General features: G+C 53.4%; 9 protein-coding genes across 9 annotated transcripts; 5 read left to right on the top strand and 4 right to left on the bottom strand.

The window, feature by feature from the left end:
- The first annotated feature begins 22 nt into the window (after positions 1-22).
- On the top strand, positions 23-705 carry PHYSODRAFT_355008 (hypothetical protein). The gene is made up of 2 exons (XM_009532829.1): positions 23-218; positions 298-705. The coding sequence occupies exons 1-2, from the start codon at positions 29-31 to the stop codon at positions 378-380; spliced, it is 273 nt and encodes a 90-aa protein (XP_009531124.1). The 5' UTR covers positions 23-28; the 3' UTR covers positions 381-705.
- PHYSODRAFT_355007 (hypothetical protein) lies at positions 698-1743 on the bottom strand. Its single transcript, XM_009532828.1, has 2 exons — positions 1728-1743; positions 698-1487 (listed from the first exon to the last, which is right to left on the bottom strand). The coding sequence occupies exon 2, from the start codon at positions 1482-1484 to the stop codon at positions 996-998; it is 489 nt and encodes a 162-aa protein (XP_009531123.1). The 5' UTR covers positions 1485-1487; positions 1728-1743; the 3' UTR covers positions 698-995.
- A 269-nt stretch (positions 1744-2012) lies between these two features.
- Positions 2013-3386, bottom strand: PHYSODRAFT_451272 (hypothetical protein; the record flags this gene model as incomplete). The annotated part of the gene is made up of 2 exons (XM_009532827.1): positions 2013-2903; positions 2967-3386. Coding segments are annotated over 2 exons (1311 nt in total), but the record flags the coding sequence as incomplete, so codon positions are not given.
- A 286-nt stretch (positions 3387-3672) lies between these two features.
- On the top strand, positions 3673-4295 carry PHYSODRAFT_335439 (hypothetical protein; the record flags this gene model as incomplete). Its single annotated transcript, XM_009532826.1, has 2 exons — positions 3673-3891; positions 3987-4295. The coding sequence occupies 2 exons, from the start codon at positions 3673-3675 to the stop codon at positions 4293-4295; spliced, it is 528 nt and encodes a 175-aa protein (XP_009531121.1).
- A 2165-nt stretch (positions 4296-6460) lies between these two features.
- PHYSODRAFT_249387 (hypothetical protein) lies at positions 6461-7358 on the top strand (the record flags this gene model as incomplete). The annotated part of the gene is made up of 2 exons (XM_009532825.1): positions 6461-6477; positions 6869-7358. The coding sequence occupies 2 exons, from the start codon at positions 6461-6463 to the stop codon at positions 7356-7358; spliced, it is 507 nt and encodes a 168-aa protein (XP_009531120.1).
- Positions 7359-8521: 1163 nt separating this feature from the next.
- Positions 8522-9226, bottom strand: PHYSODRAFT_286668 (hypothetical protein; the record flags this gene model as incomplete). The annotated part of the gene is made up of 1 exon (XM_009532824.1): positions 8522-9226. One exon carries the CDS (start codon positions 9224-9226, stop codon positions 8522-8524), a length of 705 nt encoding a protein of 234 aa, XP_009531119.1.
- A 1233-nt stretch (positions 9227-10459) lies between these two features.
- PHYSODRAFT_335435 (hypothetical protein) lies at positions 10460-11388 on the bottom strand (the record flags this gene model as incomplete). The annotated part of the gene is made up of 2 exons (XM_009532823.1): positions 10460-10695; positions 10779-11388. 2 exons carry the CDS (start codon positions 11386-11388, stop codon positions 10460-10462), a joined length of 846 nt encoding a protein of 281 aa, XP_009531118.1.
- Positions 11389-12070: 682 nt separating this feature from the next.
- Positions 12071-12388, top strand: PHYSODRAFT_249476 (hypothetical protein; the record flags this gene model as incomplete). Its single annotated transcript, XM_009532822.1, has 1 exon — positions 12071-12388. One exon carries the CDS (start codon positions 12071-12073, stop codon positions 12386-12388), a length of 318 nt encoding a protein of 105 aa, XP_009531117.1.
- Positions 12389-13220: 832 nt separating this feature from the next.
- Positions 13221-13538, top strand: PHYSODRAFT_335433 (hypothetical protein; the record flags this gene model as incomplete). The annotated part of the gene is made up of 1 exon (XM_009532821.1): positions 13221-13538. The coding sequence occupies one exon, from the start codon at positions 13221-13223 to the stop codon at positions 13536-13538; it is 318 nt and encodes a 105-aa protein (XP_009531116.1).
- Positions 13539-14092: the final 554 nt, after the last annotated feature.

Below are 14092 nucleotides of genomic sequence, written 5' to 3'. Positions count from 1 at the left end.
CATTGAGACTCTGCAGCAGGCTGGCAAGATGGTGTGGAACCGCGTCAAGTTCCCCAACATGGCGGTGACCTTCATGGGCAAGAACGCGCGCACGCGGCTGCGCGACAACCAGTTCGTCTTCCGCGTGGAGCCGCACTACACCAAGCACGAGATCAAGGAGTACCTGACCAAGGTCTACGACCTGCCCGTGGCCAAGGTCAACACCATGAACTACGAGGGTGCGTCTGCAGTCTACAGGGGCTATATGTGGGCTATTGTTCAGGTCTCTTACTCTATGTGTGTATTATTGTTTGGTAGGCAAGTTTAAGCGCGCGTTCCGCGGCCGCTACGTGTACAAGGAGAAGGACTGGAAGAAGGCCATCGTGACCCTCAAGGAGTAACTTAGGCGCCTAGTTATTCGGCGGTGAGGGGCGTTCTGGTCTGCTGTGCGGCGCTGAGTGGCGGATAAAGCGGAGAAGAAGGAGGGAAGACAGTGTAGATAACCGCCGCCTAGTGACGACTGCAGAATGGAGAGGAGGAGGCCTTTGACCGCCGCAGCTTCAGTGTTGGTGACTGATTCTTTCGGCGTTGGATGCGAGGTGCACGCAGCCTGCATGCAATGCTGCTGCCATTGCAACAATGCAACTCTCGGAGCCAAGTCTGTCGCGTGCAAGTGCGTTAACCCTCTCTCCAGACGCAAGCAATGAACACACACGGCTACTCCACAACTGCACTGATGTTATGCCTGGCGTACTAGTAGTACTGGGATTCTCTTAAGAAATTACGCTCCTTGATGCGAAACCTATAGGACACCAAAGGCGGCGTCGGCGGACAGCGGCGACCTGCATCCTCGAGCGGCTAAGAAGGCGACAACCCACGACGGGAACTGTCGTGCGGATACGGAGACAGACATCCAACAAACGCAGACATGCTGGGCCATTCGCTCGTCATTTACTCCTCACTGGGTCATCGTCCCCTCTCCATGGATGCAGGCTGCCGCGCTCGTCGCGCGTTTCTTAGTCCTGCTGGCTAACGTCCTCGAAGTTGTCCACAAGGTCCGGGACCTCGTCGTCGTCGTCGTCAGCGGCGGCGGCTGACGCGGCCTTGGCGGCCTTCTGAGCGGCCGTGTACGACTCGGCGATCTGCTTCAGGTTGGCGAGGTTGTCCGGGCCCAGCTGGTTGATAATGCCCGGCAGCAGCTCCTGCAGCGACTTGGTCTGGTTGAAGCCGCTCACGGCGTACGTGTTAGACGCGATCGAGGCCTGCACCTTGGGGGCCTGGAAGTGGATGACCTGGCCGTCGGCCTTGAAGAGGTTCACCTCCTCCACGCCGGGGATGGGGGTCACGCCCAGCTTCTTGAGGGTGGCGCCGAGCTTCTTGTCGTCCGCCGTGGCCGTCTTGTGGGCGGCCTTGCGCTTTCGGCGCACCGTGCCCTTGCCGCCCGTACGGACGTCACCGAACTTGGCCGCGAGGCGTTCACGAGCGAGAGCAATAGCGTCAGCCATTTTCTGTCGGGAATCAAGCCACACACACACAGAGGTCAGTCTCCCATTGACTGTTGGGCACTAATATCCTCCCCCTTATGACACGGATGGACGAGGGGCGGCGACATCCACAGAGCAGAGATCCCTGCATCCATCTGGCTGATGCATCGCCGTGCTAAGCTGTTGTGTATGCTCGTCCCCTCGTCCTTCCTGCGTCCTGTAGATAGAGAGAGGCCTGTGCGTGATGCAGAAGCGAGAACGCACCTTTGCAGTAGAAAACTGGAAGACCAGGCAAAAATGATGCCCACGGCGACGCCCGAGGGTGTCTGCGTTTCGCTCGCAGGCGGCGCTCTCAACCAATGGATAGAATACAGCGGTGTCATTGGAGGAAATTGGATATTGATTTAAGCCAATAGTAAGGGTGAGAAGATTCTGCCAGAACTGATTTCTATTAGTTTTTAGACTTTTCCTCCATGATCTGTTAACCACACAGGGTACGGTACGCGTTATTAATAGTGAGTCAGATGTCCACTTCACCATGACACCAGCCCTTACCTTGTTGATCTTCTCGAGATCGTTCGCGAGCTTGCTGCTCTGCTTCTGCTGCTTCCGTCGAGCCTTCTCCTCCGGGTCAACGTCGCCCTTGCGGTCCGTGAGTCCTGCGGCCTTGCGGCGCCGAGCTGTCTCCTCGTCGTCCTCGTCGTCGCTATCTGGCAGGGCGCCAATGGCCTGGTACTCGGCATAGTCGTCCGTCTGGCCGGTCATCTTGGCCTCCTTTGCCTTCCGCTCCTTCTCGCGCTCGATCCGCTTCTGCGCGTCAACAGCCTTCTGCAGCGTCTCCTTCCAAGCACGCTCGGCGTCCTTTTCCTTTCTTCGAGCCTCCTCCTCTTTCTCAGTGATGGAGGCACTGAGGTTCGAGAAGTATCCCGCCTTCTTGATCTCCTCCTTCTTCCTAGCATCGGCAGACGACTCATCCGTGCGCTGATCGATCGGGACGTACTCGCCCACGTCAGAGAAGATATCTTCGTCCTCGTCGTCAGCAGGAGCTTCAACTGCGACCTCCTCCATCGGCACGTCTGCGTCCGCTGCGTTCTCGTCCTCTTCTCCATCGTTCTGACCTTTATCTGCATGGTGGTGATGGTTCTCCTTTTTCTTCTTACGCATCTTCTTCCCGCTCTTCTTGCTGGTCATCAACTCCTTGACTCTGTCCACAAGCGCCTCGTCCACAATGCCGCTCACCACCTCATCAGGTTCCGGGCAGTCATCTTTACTCCTCTGCACACTCACAGGGACGCTCTCGATCTCTGCAGTCGACAGGTTAAACGTGTAGTACATCCTGCCGGGCAGGAACAGCTCCGACTTCACTGACGTCGTGGCCTCTGGCGTGCTCTGACACGCGTGGAAGTACACGAGCCTCCCCATCCTCGACTTGAACGTGAGCTTGCCATCTCGTGGCCGTGTCGTCACTACCTGTCCAGTACTATCATTATCTCCGGCTTGTACTTGAGCCTGCTTCTCCTTCTCCGCCAGGAGCTTCTCCTTTTCCCTCTTCAGCTGAGCCAGCAGCGTGTAGTCCAGCCCCTTGACAAGGTGGGTGTGCTCCATGTCTCCGCCCAGGAACTTGCTCTGCTCTGTGTTCAAATGTTTGTACTCGTCGGCGTCGATCATGTCTCCTGTCCCTCCTCTGCGTCGCTCGGCCGCGCGGTCTCGGTACGAACTCTTAGGCTTCTCATGCTCGGCGTCGCCGGCGTCCGCGGGCGTTGCACTCTTCGGCTTCTTGCCCTTCTTCTTGGCTTTCTTCGCGGACAGCTTCCTCGCCTCCGCAAGGTCCGCGTCTGTCAGATTGCGCTTGCCCCCGTAGCCGCGCTGTTCGCCCTCCGCCTCGCGGCTCGCGAGCATCTGCCGGAAGTCATCTTGGTTCATAGTCGTCCTGGTCAAGACGTCACAATAGTCGTCCAGTATCTACCGGGAAGCCAAACCGAAGAGCTCTGTTACGGTGTGGACCACAAATTAACCATATTTTATGGCTTCCTGGAAGTACGTATCTTCTTGTGAAACGACGCGATCCAGTCGCTGGAAAGCGAATCACTCATTCGGCCTTCTACGAGAGGACCAGCACCAGCGCTCCCCCCCCCAGCACCTCCAGCAGCTAAAAAGCTCAGTGTCAGCTCCCTCGCTAGTTACAGCCCGGCCCCAAGACGCAGCACAGATGGCGGACCTCGAGCGCAACGACCAGTTCGGCTTCCTGTACGAGAACCGCGACCCGTGCAACGCCATCGCGCTGCTGCAGCTGGGTGTGACGCTCGTGTCCTTCTTCTTCACGTACACCGTGTGGTGGTCGGGCCTCTTCGGCGTCATCGTGGCCGCCATGGGCTACTATGGCTCCGTGCAGCCCGTCATCCAGAGCAAAGTCAGCTTCATCCAGTTCGTACGTGCTGCAGCTAGCTATCCCCTTAGCCATGCCTTCTTTACCTGGACGTTGCCTAACGCCTTCTCTTCTCTCTGCTGTCTGTTGCTGTCCAGTACTACTTCGGCAACTGCTTCATGCTGCTGCTGCAGGCCATTTCGGCCGTCGTGCTCTTCATCCTCGTGAGCGAGTGGAAGGACTTCGACGCCTGGGCCTGGGGCGTCGTCATCTTCGGCACGCTGTCCTTCGGCGTGCAGCTCTTCGTCACGTACGTGGCCATCCAGCGCTCGCACGCGTACAGGGCGGAGCTCATGAGGAACCCGCCCCCGGCGGAGAACGTCTACGGAGGGGGCTCGAGCGGGGCCGTGTACACGGCCATGGGCGCCGGATACAAGGCGCCGATGGCGCAGATCAAGACCATTTAGGAGCCAGGATGGACGCAGAGACAGTCGAGCTGCAGCATTTAGTTGAGTTCTTGTGAAACGATTCGCGGGTTTTACTTTTTGAGTTATGTTGCCATTGTTGCTGGATGTGGTGCGGCTTCGACAGGACTACAGCAGTTTGATGTTGGTGTCAAGATCGGCGTGGATCAAACGTGTTTTTGTGTTTTCGACTGGTTGGAGTGTCTAGGCTTTTACGGTCCCCTACAGCAAACACTCGAACCACTTGAAAGGCTTCTGGGGGTCTTTGAAGAATCCGTCCCGAGTCAGGAACGCGGTATCTGCATGGTTCAGCTTGGCCGCGTAGAATCGGTCAAGGTAGCTGTCCCCGAACAATACTGGGTCGAGGCCGCCCCTGGCCTCTAGCACTAGAGCAGGATTCAGGGTCATCAGTGGCGATGGTAGGCTGCTCTCATAAGTCTTTGCTCTTCTCTGACCCCACAATGTCGGCGGCCTGACGCAGTTGAGGCGCACTCGGCAGCTGGAGACGTTTCCGCCGAGGAGGCCTACCGGGTACCGAGCCTGGAATGGATAACAACGCGCGGTGCCGCATATTCGTGAGAAATACCTTTTCGTGACTTACATTACGCGATGGGGGCCGTCTCATGTTGAAGTGTCAAGCTCGAGTGCTGAGCTGTGGTGCGATGGGTTAGCTACTGTTCTAGGCGCGCGGAGACGATGTCGAAATTTCATAATGGGTTCCCTATGTCGACGAAGTTGTTCATGGGAGGGTGTGTAGCCCTACAGTCTACTTGTACTACCATGTCGCACTATACGAGCGGGGCAGATGCCTTCAGCTTCCTTGGAGAAGCAGAAGGAACAGCGCTACCGGTGAGTACCGCAAGTGCTATTGGCGTCACTTCCATAGGCTCCTCTACGACATCACACGACGAGGACCCATCGGTGGGCTTGGGTGCCGTAATCCTTACAGGTCCATCCAGATACTCGGCCTTCATGGTGAAATCGACGCCAGTGACAGTGAAACCAGATGCACCCGACGCGCAAACAGCGAAGGCAGCGTCGCCAAAGGAAGTTCTGAACAAATTCCCACTCCGACACTCGACACCTTCGCCGCCTACTGAGGCTCTGGAGACCGGCTCCGCGTCGTTTAGCGCAGGTAAGATATCATCGAACGACAGCGTCCCCGGTGGAAGACACTGGACGGCTTCAATGCCAGTGCGTTCGTCTTCTGTAGTCCCACGAGTGAATAGGTGAATTGCGTGCTGTCTTCGGGAAAAGTGGGGTAGCCGTCGTAGCGTAAGCTGCTGCCATCGTCCGACACGATGGTTTGGCGTACATGTCGAACTCGAATGCCCCGTGGATCTTCGTGGTCTTGTGCTTGAGAGCGACTTGGAGTTTCAGGGAGGGGAAGTACGCCGGGTGTTGACAGCGACGATAGATCCTGGGAACTGCCTTGGAATGCTGCTTCTGCTGCCAGAGTTAGGGTGGCAAGTGTCGCGAACTCCATCCAAGTCTGCATGATGCCTTGGGGTACTGTTGTTTGTGGAAGGAGAACGAAAAGTGCGGACACATTGAGAACCGTTTAGCTGCCTCAGCGTGAAAAAAAAAACTGCATCCTTCCACATGATCAACTGTTTAGAGTTCTTGTGATTTGTGAGGCAATACAACAGGGTAACTTTCGGAAGAGATTGAATGCTGTGCATATTACTGTACAGCAGGTTATTATATATATCTCCTGTTTTCCACCATGCAAGCATCATGGTGACGTATATTGCATAGAAGCCAGCATAACACACCGAGATCGAGCACGGGAAACAGGATATTCAGTACCACGCGGTATGATCTGTATAAATAATACCCGAGATCGATAGATCGATATCCGGGGTACGCATTCGGTAGAGCTGCACTGTATTGCGGTTGTCGGTGACACAGGCAGCAACCACGAAATGATTGACCGCATGAGCTGCTGCTAGATTGTAATGAACACTATGCTACCTTCCTCTTATACTGTTGCGACGGCACAACACTTGGTTCTGGATCCGCTACATACAGCAACGTATACCTTGTGTTTTACCTAGCATCACATCACCTTGTATGACCAATTCACCATCTCAAGATTTTGAAAGAAGCATCACGTCAACGTTTGGTACTAAAGTACACGAACTGTACTGGTAAGGGATCACGCCAACATGCATTACGGGGCATTGTATTCAGTTATCTACCGGAACTGTACACTGTTGCAACGTTTGTTTGTAAGTACTGCACAGGCATGAAAGAACAAACCATGCGCGAGATACGATTTCAGGCTACAATAGTTCGAATTAAACAAGGCGAACACTAAAACCCATAATCCTTAAGTCGGCACAAGGAGCTGCTCAGGCTGGTAATCCAGTCATCGATATCGTTTCCAATGGTCCGCGTTTTTCTCTGTTTTAATCGCAGCTCACCAATCAACATATCCTATCTTGTATCCCAACCTAGAGCTCCGCCTGTGTTTCCGAGAGCTTCAGGGGGCAGATTCTACTGATAAGCGCGAAAAGCTTCAGTTCATTTCCAATTTTGAGTCCTTCCAACAATAATCCTCGACAAGCATGAAGTTCATCTCCCAGCTCCGTGGCGGCGGCTCTCATCGCGACCAGCGTTACCGCCGTCGAAGACGGCATTCGACTGAGCACGACCTTCGGCGGCCCACATGGCAAGAAGTACGACGACAAAGCGTTGGTGTCCCCGGGACAAGTGGTCAAGGCCATCACGATCCGCACCGGCGAGCGCGTGAACGGCGTTGGTATCGAAATTGAGGGACAGGAGCCCTTGTACCACGGCGGCGGTGGCGGCGACTCGAACACGCTCACGATGGGCGAGGGCGAGAACGTCACGGGGATCGAAGCTCACTGGGGCGAGTGCCACAGCCACACGCGCGTCCGATTCATCCGGTTCACCACCAACGCGAACCACACCATCTCTGGAGGCACTCGCGCGACTAAGATCGGGATCGAAAGCGCACCCGCGGGCTTCCAGTTGGGCGGCTTCTTCGGAACCAGTGGCAAGGAGCTTGACTCGGTGGGAGTGTACTGGACGAGAATCTAGGCCGACGATGTGATCCGGTGAAAAGCCGTCGCTGTAGACCAACTTCCCTCGATGCTAGGAGGCTAGAAGCCGATCTTGCATCTAATGTGTAGAACTTGCTCCCAGCACAGCGGTGGATCAGATAGTCATTTTATGGTGGAATAGACCAATAAGACTGTTCTGTTCTGAACCATAATTGATCTGGGTCGTCCTTACTTTCGAGTACATTGCGCCGACTTTCGAGTGCATAGACTTCATTTGAACTCGTGCGCTAGCGTCAACTTGCAACTACTGTCTCTACTCTAAAGATGTTGTTTGTTGGGATGGCATTCACGAACGCAAATAACGTGCTACAAACCCCCTTTAGGACAACTTTTCTTTTGTTTTCTGCTAGATGACGCTTGAATGATCTATTGGCTTGCTCACGTCGGCATAAGAGGTTCGATGCGTTGCTCCCCCAGATACATTCATATTGTGCCTTCCTCCGGTCTCGTCCAAGGTGACCATGCCGGATGTAGAAGTACTTGGGTACTCACAAATTGTGAGTCTCACAATTAAGTAGCACCCAATTGATCTAATACGCGCAGCCATTGCTGCGGCAATGCTGTTCCCAACCTCCGACGCTGTATCGACAAGGGGAACTCCACTGTTTCCAAAGATTTAGTTGTTAGCTGATCCCTCAATTCAAAAACAAACAAAACTGTTCCCAAAGATGGCGATCGCAGACGGTGTAAGTCGGTCGACAGCAGGATCTGGCTCACATGAACCAAGGTGGTGATGAACCAGACGAAAGAAAAACGACAGTTTGGCAGCTTCATTGAGAACGTTTTACGCTTTTCTCAATGCGTACTAAGAACTTAGCACGGAAGCTGACCAGGAACTTCATATACTTAATATGGACTCGTAGCCCATTCCTCAACGTGTATTTGGATCTAGTGCGCTACTCTATTCGAAACCTTGCTCATGCACTATGAGAAATGGAAAGCAGTAAATTAACTAAAAAAAACTCAGGAAAGCACTTCTATAAAGTCGTTCGAGTGAACCGTCGCTCGTGTTTCGTTCCTGATAAAGGAAGGGGTTGATACTGATGAACTGGTTATCCCTGGTTGCTACTAGCATTCGTTTCTGAAAAAGGTTCATTATCGCATGCATAAGCCCTTCTAGCCAACTTGCTCGTTCCTCGTTCAGCGTCCTTCCAGCTTTTTCAGCATAGTCGTAAAAGCGCTCAGAATCGCATCTTTGGGACCGCGCTCGGCTGTCAAAGGAGTGATGTCCGGCATGTGGAGTATGGCCGCAACACTGGTCGGGGTTTCTTTTCGGGAGATCCACAGCCTAAACTGGGAGTTCTGCATCGTCTCGGAGTTTTCACGTCCGGGATTTGCGTCAGTCTCAAACACGATCGCCAACTTGTCCTCCCGCACTTTTGTAGAGAGCAAGCGGTAGATATCTTGATCGACAAAACGGCCTGTTCCCCACTTGGCTCGATACGCCTCGACAAACCGGAACCATTGGACGGTTTTCTTGTTGCTCTCGATCTTCGCCCATGTGTTGTAGAGATTGCTGAATGTATAGAACAATTCCTCCGGGGTTTTGCCGTCTCTGATCCATAACCACTGGGACAGCTTCATGTCAAGCTTCCGCAGCTTCGGTACTTTTCGGTCCGCTTGCGCCAGTCTGGACACCCACTCGCTGTTTGGCAATCTCTCTTCTCCACCGTCATCCCCAATTTCAGCACGTAGCAGCCTTCCCGTGTTTGTTGAGCTGGACAGACAATTGTGACCGGTGGTCTTCGAGGGGACAGCTTGTTCAGCACGGATCAGGGCGTCCGCAGTGTCGATTCCAACGTAAAAGAACGCGAGGGCTATCAGCACAATGCACTGGAAGCGCATGTTTACTTCAATTGTGTTGTTTTGGTCACGTTTGGCGATTAAAGCGAAGTGCAAGTGAGACCAATTAGCCAAGGAGCAGGCCGATCCTGCAACTGCCATTGATGATTGGCCATTGGATGCGTTTGGAAGAAAAACCTGGTGGCATTGCATACACTGTACATCACAATGTGTATAGTATTTACCTACCATGATACTGGGTAGCATCACATCACCTTGTATGACAATTTCACGATCTCAAGATCTTGAAAGGAGCGTCACGTCAATGTCTAGCGCTAGAGTAAAACATCATGCAAGCGTGCATTACGGTATTAATACCTTGTATTCAGGTACAGGACTGTTTCAGCGTCCGCGTACATGTACGCCTGTGAAGCAACAAACCAGACCAATGTATTCGGTTTGCAAGTTACCGGCCGGGCCGTGAATTAACAGGAGGTGCAGCTGCAAGACACATCGACGTCCCACAGCCACGAGAGCAGACTCACTCAATATATAGCCTCCCACTCCGCAATTAGCTGCCAACAACGCATAGTGTCTTCTATCTAGCCGCAATGCGTTGGCTTGTGTGCTCATCGCTGCAGCGATGCTGTTTCGAAGCCCCGATGCGATGTCCACAGCGAACCACCCTCATGTACCCAAGATGGTGACCTCAGGCGCAGTTGACAGCATCGATCGTTTCTTAAGAGCCACCGAGCAAGTCACTGGCGATGACTCGGAAGACGAAGGCCGGCAGTTCGGCAGTACCATCGAGAACGTGCTTTCGCTTTTGCCGACGCGCACGAAGAACTTAGCGCTCAAGCTGACCAGGAGCAACTCGTTCTCCGCCATCGACGAGCTCGTGTTTCTTGAAAATCTATACGCCGCCCAAAAGGGCCACCTGAAAAAGCTGTTCGAGCAGATTGCAGTCGATATGAAAATTGACCCGGTGATGCTGCACGAGCGTCTGGAGATCTCCACGAAGCGACATACACGATGGAGCAGCTGACAGACGACCCACTGTTTCGCTGTTGGAGGAAGTTTAACAAATACTGGAACTCCAATGAAGAGACCATCACCAAACTTCGACTTGCCGAGGCAGCGACAGTGTAGTAAACCTGGAGAATAGGGACATCATTTGGATAAACGTATCTCAATATATCCGTACACCATATCGTTCAAGCACGCCCTGCAAATGCCAGATTTTGGTCGACAATTTTCTGGCTGTATATTGGCCTAAAGTCTCCGTTCAAGGTGAGGTTACGATGCATGTGTAGCATCGAACTTCTTGGTATACCGCGCTATCATGGCATCGGCGAGTGCCACATTAGAAAGAAACACTTTCAGGTCTTCTGGCTGCTTCTTTAGAGCTAACCACTTGTTGATAAGCGCGCCTTGCAGGTTGTCCACCAGTTTCGCCGTACTGGGGTTCTTCTTTGCCGCATTGAACATCTTCAGGAGAGCCTTGTCGTTGTAACTCTTCCTCAGTCCATCGACTATCGACACGTTTTGGTCTGGATATCGTCGGTTGAAGTCATTCAGGTACTTGACCCACTCCTTAAACTCGTAGTCTGCCCACCAGCTTCGTCGAGGTACATGAACTTGAACACGTTTGTGGGGGGTTCTTCCTGGTCTAGTGCCAGCTTGAGCAACTTTTTCTCCGCCAGCTTCGCAGTTTTGACGGTGCTGGGGCTTTGCATCGCCCTCCCGACCAATTTTTGGGTGCCATACCATTGATAGTGTGTACGAAGTGGCTCTGCCCAGGACTCTTGGTGCTTTGGGTTCTTCTTGTTGAAGTCCTTCACGTAATTCATCCACGACTTGAATAAGGGGTTCCTGAGGATTGTGTCCCCAGCGTGGTCAAGTCCTAGCAGCGTGAAGATTTCCTTGGGGGATTGGTTACTCGCGAGATATCTCAGGATCTTCTCCGTCTGGATTTTAGTGGCGGCGCTTTTCATACTGGGGTACTTTTGTGCCACTAAGAGGACCTGATTCAGCTTTCTTTCGTTAAGTTGAGACCCCAATGTCGACAGCATCGTAGATATCTTGTCGGGGTTCTCCTTCACGAAAGCATTCATGTACGCAACCCACGTGTTGAGTGCCAGATTCTCGTAAAATGGCACATTGGGGTAATCCAGCTTCAGCAGCTTGTACACGTCGTCGACAAATTTTTCTCTGCTTAACCACATTTTCAGCTGTGCGGACTCGAGTTTCGTCGCAATATTTTGCGCTGCGTCTTTCGACTTTGATGTACACTACGGTATGTACGGCATGAACGTCCCGATAATAAAAAAAGAGAGCTAGAATACAAGCGAATCGCTTTTTTGTTTTCGCTTTTTTTTTCGCTTCTTAAGCGATCGACCGTAGCACAGTCTGTGTTACTATATTATATTCGACACCCCAGTTTCACAGACAATTGTCGGATCACCGCCGTAAAGTATCGCCGGCTCCGCGGAGATTTCCGTCGGAATCGGCTCCTTTCCGCACCAACCAGGGATTTTCTCGGCAACTCAGATAAATACTGAGGATCGCGCTTGATCGTGCTGCACCCTGCTCGTCGCTACGAATTCGAAGGAGTATTCGATATTCCATCACCAAGATATGGTTGTTGTTGTTGTTAAGAAAACAGTAAACAAAATGAATAAAATACGGGTCCAGGGTATTACCCAACCGATCGAATACTCCCTCGAATACCAGCAAGGCGAGAAATCTCCTGATGGATGCGGAAAGGGGCCGATTTCGACGGAAATCTCCGCGCGGAGCCAACGTGTGCTGACCCCTTGGACCGACGTTCGGCCGCACCCGTGGTGTCATTCACCATACCGCAACTTGCCTCCTCGACACCAAGCTAGCAAGTACCCAAGCAGCAACATGAAGTGCACCACCATTGCCGTCGCAGCAGTGCTCGCCACCGCGGGCGTCGTTGCTGCCGAATCGCCCGCGCTTCGAGCTCTGGCTGACGCTCCCAAGGTCGGGACTGTCGTCGCCACCGCAACCGGACCGGCGGAGGCCACGGACGCGCAGCCGACGGCAGGCGAGCCGAAGGACAAGAAGGAGTGGGGCTGGGGAGGAAGTCCGTGGGGCTGGGGAGGTGGCTGGGGCCGTCCGTGGGGATGTGGCGGCGCTGGCTGGGGAGGCGGTTGGGGCTGGGGCGGCGGTGCGGGTTGCGGCGGAGGCTGGGGATGGTAACTTACCATGCTTGTCTCCCCAATGGCCGTACGTCCACCGTACCCGCTGAAGGCCGTTAGCGCGGCCTTTCACAGCGTTAGACGCCGTCGATCTCGTTGGCGGCCTGCTTTGCAAGTCATTCAAGCGCGTTGAATCGAAATCGGTCGGCGGTTTCTCAGGCTAAGCGTGGATTCTTTTAATCAAAAGCAAACTCCGGATTCGCCACTTGCCTTTGTTGGTTTGTCGACTTTGGATGTCTCGTTTGTGTTTCACCCGTGCTTCCTGTTGTTTTGAAAGTATTTTTCACTCCTATTTTGAAAGTAAACTATTACATACGCCCTGAAAATAGTTCAGAAAATGAAGGCGACGCAACATAGCGCCTGAATGTTGGGTTTCACTATTTTGGTTGGAACCACTCCGCGCTAGGCGAATGCCATACTTCATACACGCGCATGCTGCACATGTACTTTATGCATTCACATTGTTTGTGTGTGCAAGCAATGAGTCACCCGAAAATTCTCACAGCAGTTTATTCTCTAGACAAACAAACGGACAAAACGGTAAGCAAAATCAATAAAAACACCGCTACAGAGTGCCCAGCCGATCGAATACTCCCTCGAATTCGTAGCACTCTCATCGACTAACTTTAATCGAAGCATGCGATCCTCTGAATCGCCTGCAAGACGAAAAATCTCCTGATTGATGCGGAAAGGGGCCGATTTCGACGGAAATCTCCGCGCGGAGCCAACGTGTGCTGACCCCTTGGACCGACGTTCGGCCGCACCCGTGGTGTCATTCACCATACCGCAACTTGCCTCCTCGACACCAAGCTAGCAAGTACCCAAGCAGCAACATGAAGTGCACCACCATTGCCGTCGCAGCAGTGCTCGCCACCGCGGGCGTCGTTGCTGCCGAATCGCCCGCGCTTCGAGCTCTGGCTGACGCTCCCAAGGTCGGGACTGTCGTCGCCTCCGCAACCGGACCGGCGGAGGCCACGGACGCGCAGCCGACGGCAGGCGAGCCGAAGGACAAGAAGGAGTGGGGCTGGGGAGGAAGTCCGTGGGGCTGGGGAGGTGGCTGGGGCCGTCCGTGGGGATGTGGCGGCGCTGGCTGGGGAGGCGGTTGGGGCTGGGGCGGCGGTGTGGGTTGCGGCGGAGGCTGGGGATGGTAACTTACCATGCTTGTCTCCCCAATGGCCGTACGTCCACCCTACCCGCTGAAGGCCGTTAGCGCGGCCTTTCACAGCGTTAGACGCCGTCGATCTCGTTGGCGGCCTGCTTTGCAAGTCATTCAAGCGCGTTGAATCGAAATCGGTCGGCGGTTTCTCAGGCTAAGCGTGGATTCTTTTAATCAAAAGCAAACTCCGGATTCGCCACTTGCCTTTGTTGGTTTGTCGACTTTGGATGTCTCGTTTGTGTTTCACCCGTGGTTCCTGTTGTTTTGAAAGTATTTTTCACTCCTATTTTGAAAGTAAACTATTACATGCGCCCTGAAAATAGTTCAGAAAATGAAGGCGACGCAACATAGCGCCTGAATGTTGGGTTTCACTATTTTGGTTGGAACCACTCCGCGCTAGGCGAATGCCATACTTCATACACGCGCATGCTGCACATGTACTTTATGCATTCACATTGTTTGTGTGTGCAAGCAATGAGTCACCCGAAAATTCTCACAGCAGTTTATTCTCTAGACAAACAAACGGACAAAACGGTAAGCAAAATCAAT

The sequence above is a fragment of the Phytophthora sojae genome (genome assembly GCF_000149755.1).
Source record: "Phytophthora sojae unplaced genomic scaffold PHYSOscaffold_6, whole genome shotgun sequence".
In the NCBI taxonomy this organism is placed as follows: domain Eukaryota; phylum Oomycota; class Peronosporomycetes; order Peronosporales; family Peronosporaceae; genus Phytophthora; species Phytophthora sojae.
This window is presented reverse-complemented; position numbering and strand designations above follow the sequence as displayed.

What these genes read in the sequence shown, in the direction of transcription:
- PHYSODRAFT_355008 (XM_009532829.1), top strand. Translation starts at nt 29, where the DNA reads ATGGTGTGGAACCGCGTCAAGTTCCCCAACATGGCGGTGACCTTCATG. An exon ending in CAACACCATGAACTACGAGG is followed by an intron (nt 219 to 297) that starts GTGCGTCTGCAG and finishes ATTGTTTGGTAG; the next exon opens with GCAAGTTTAAGCGCGCGTTC.
- PHYSODRAFT_355007 (XM_009532828.1), bottom strand. Translation starts at nt 1,484, where the DNA reads ATGGCTGACGCTATTGCTCTCGCTCGTGAACGCCTCGCGGCCAAGTTC.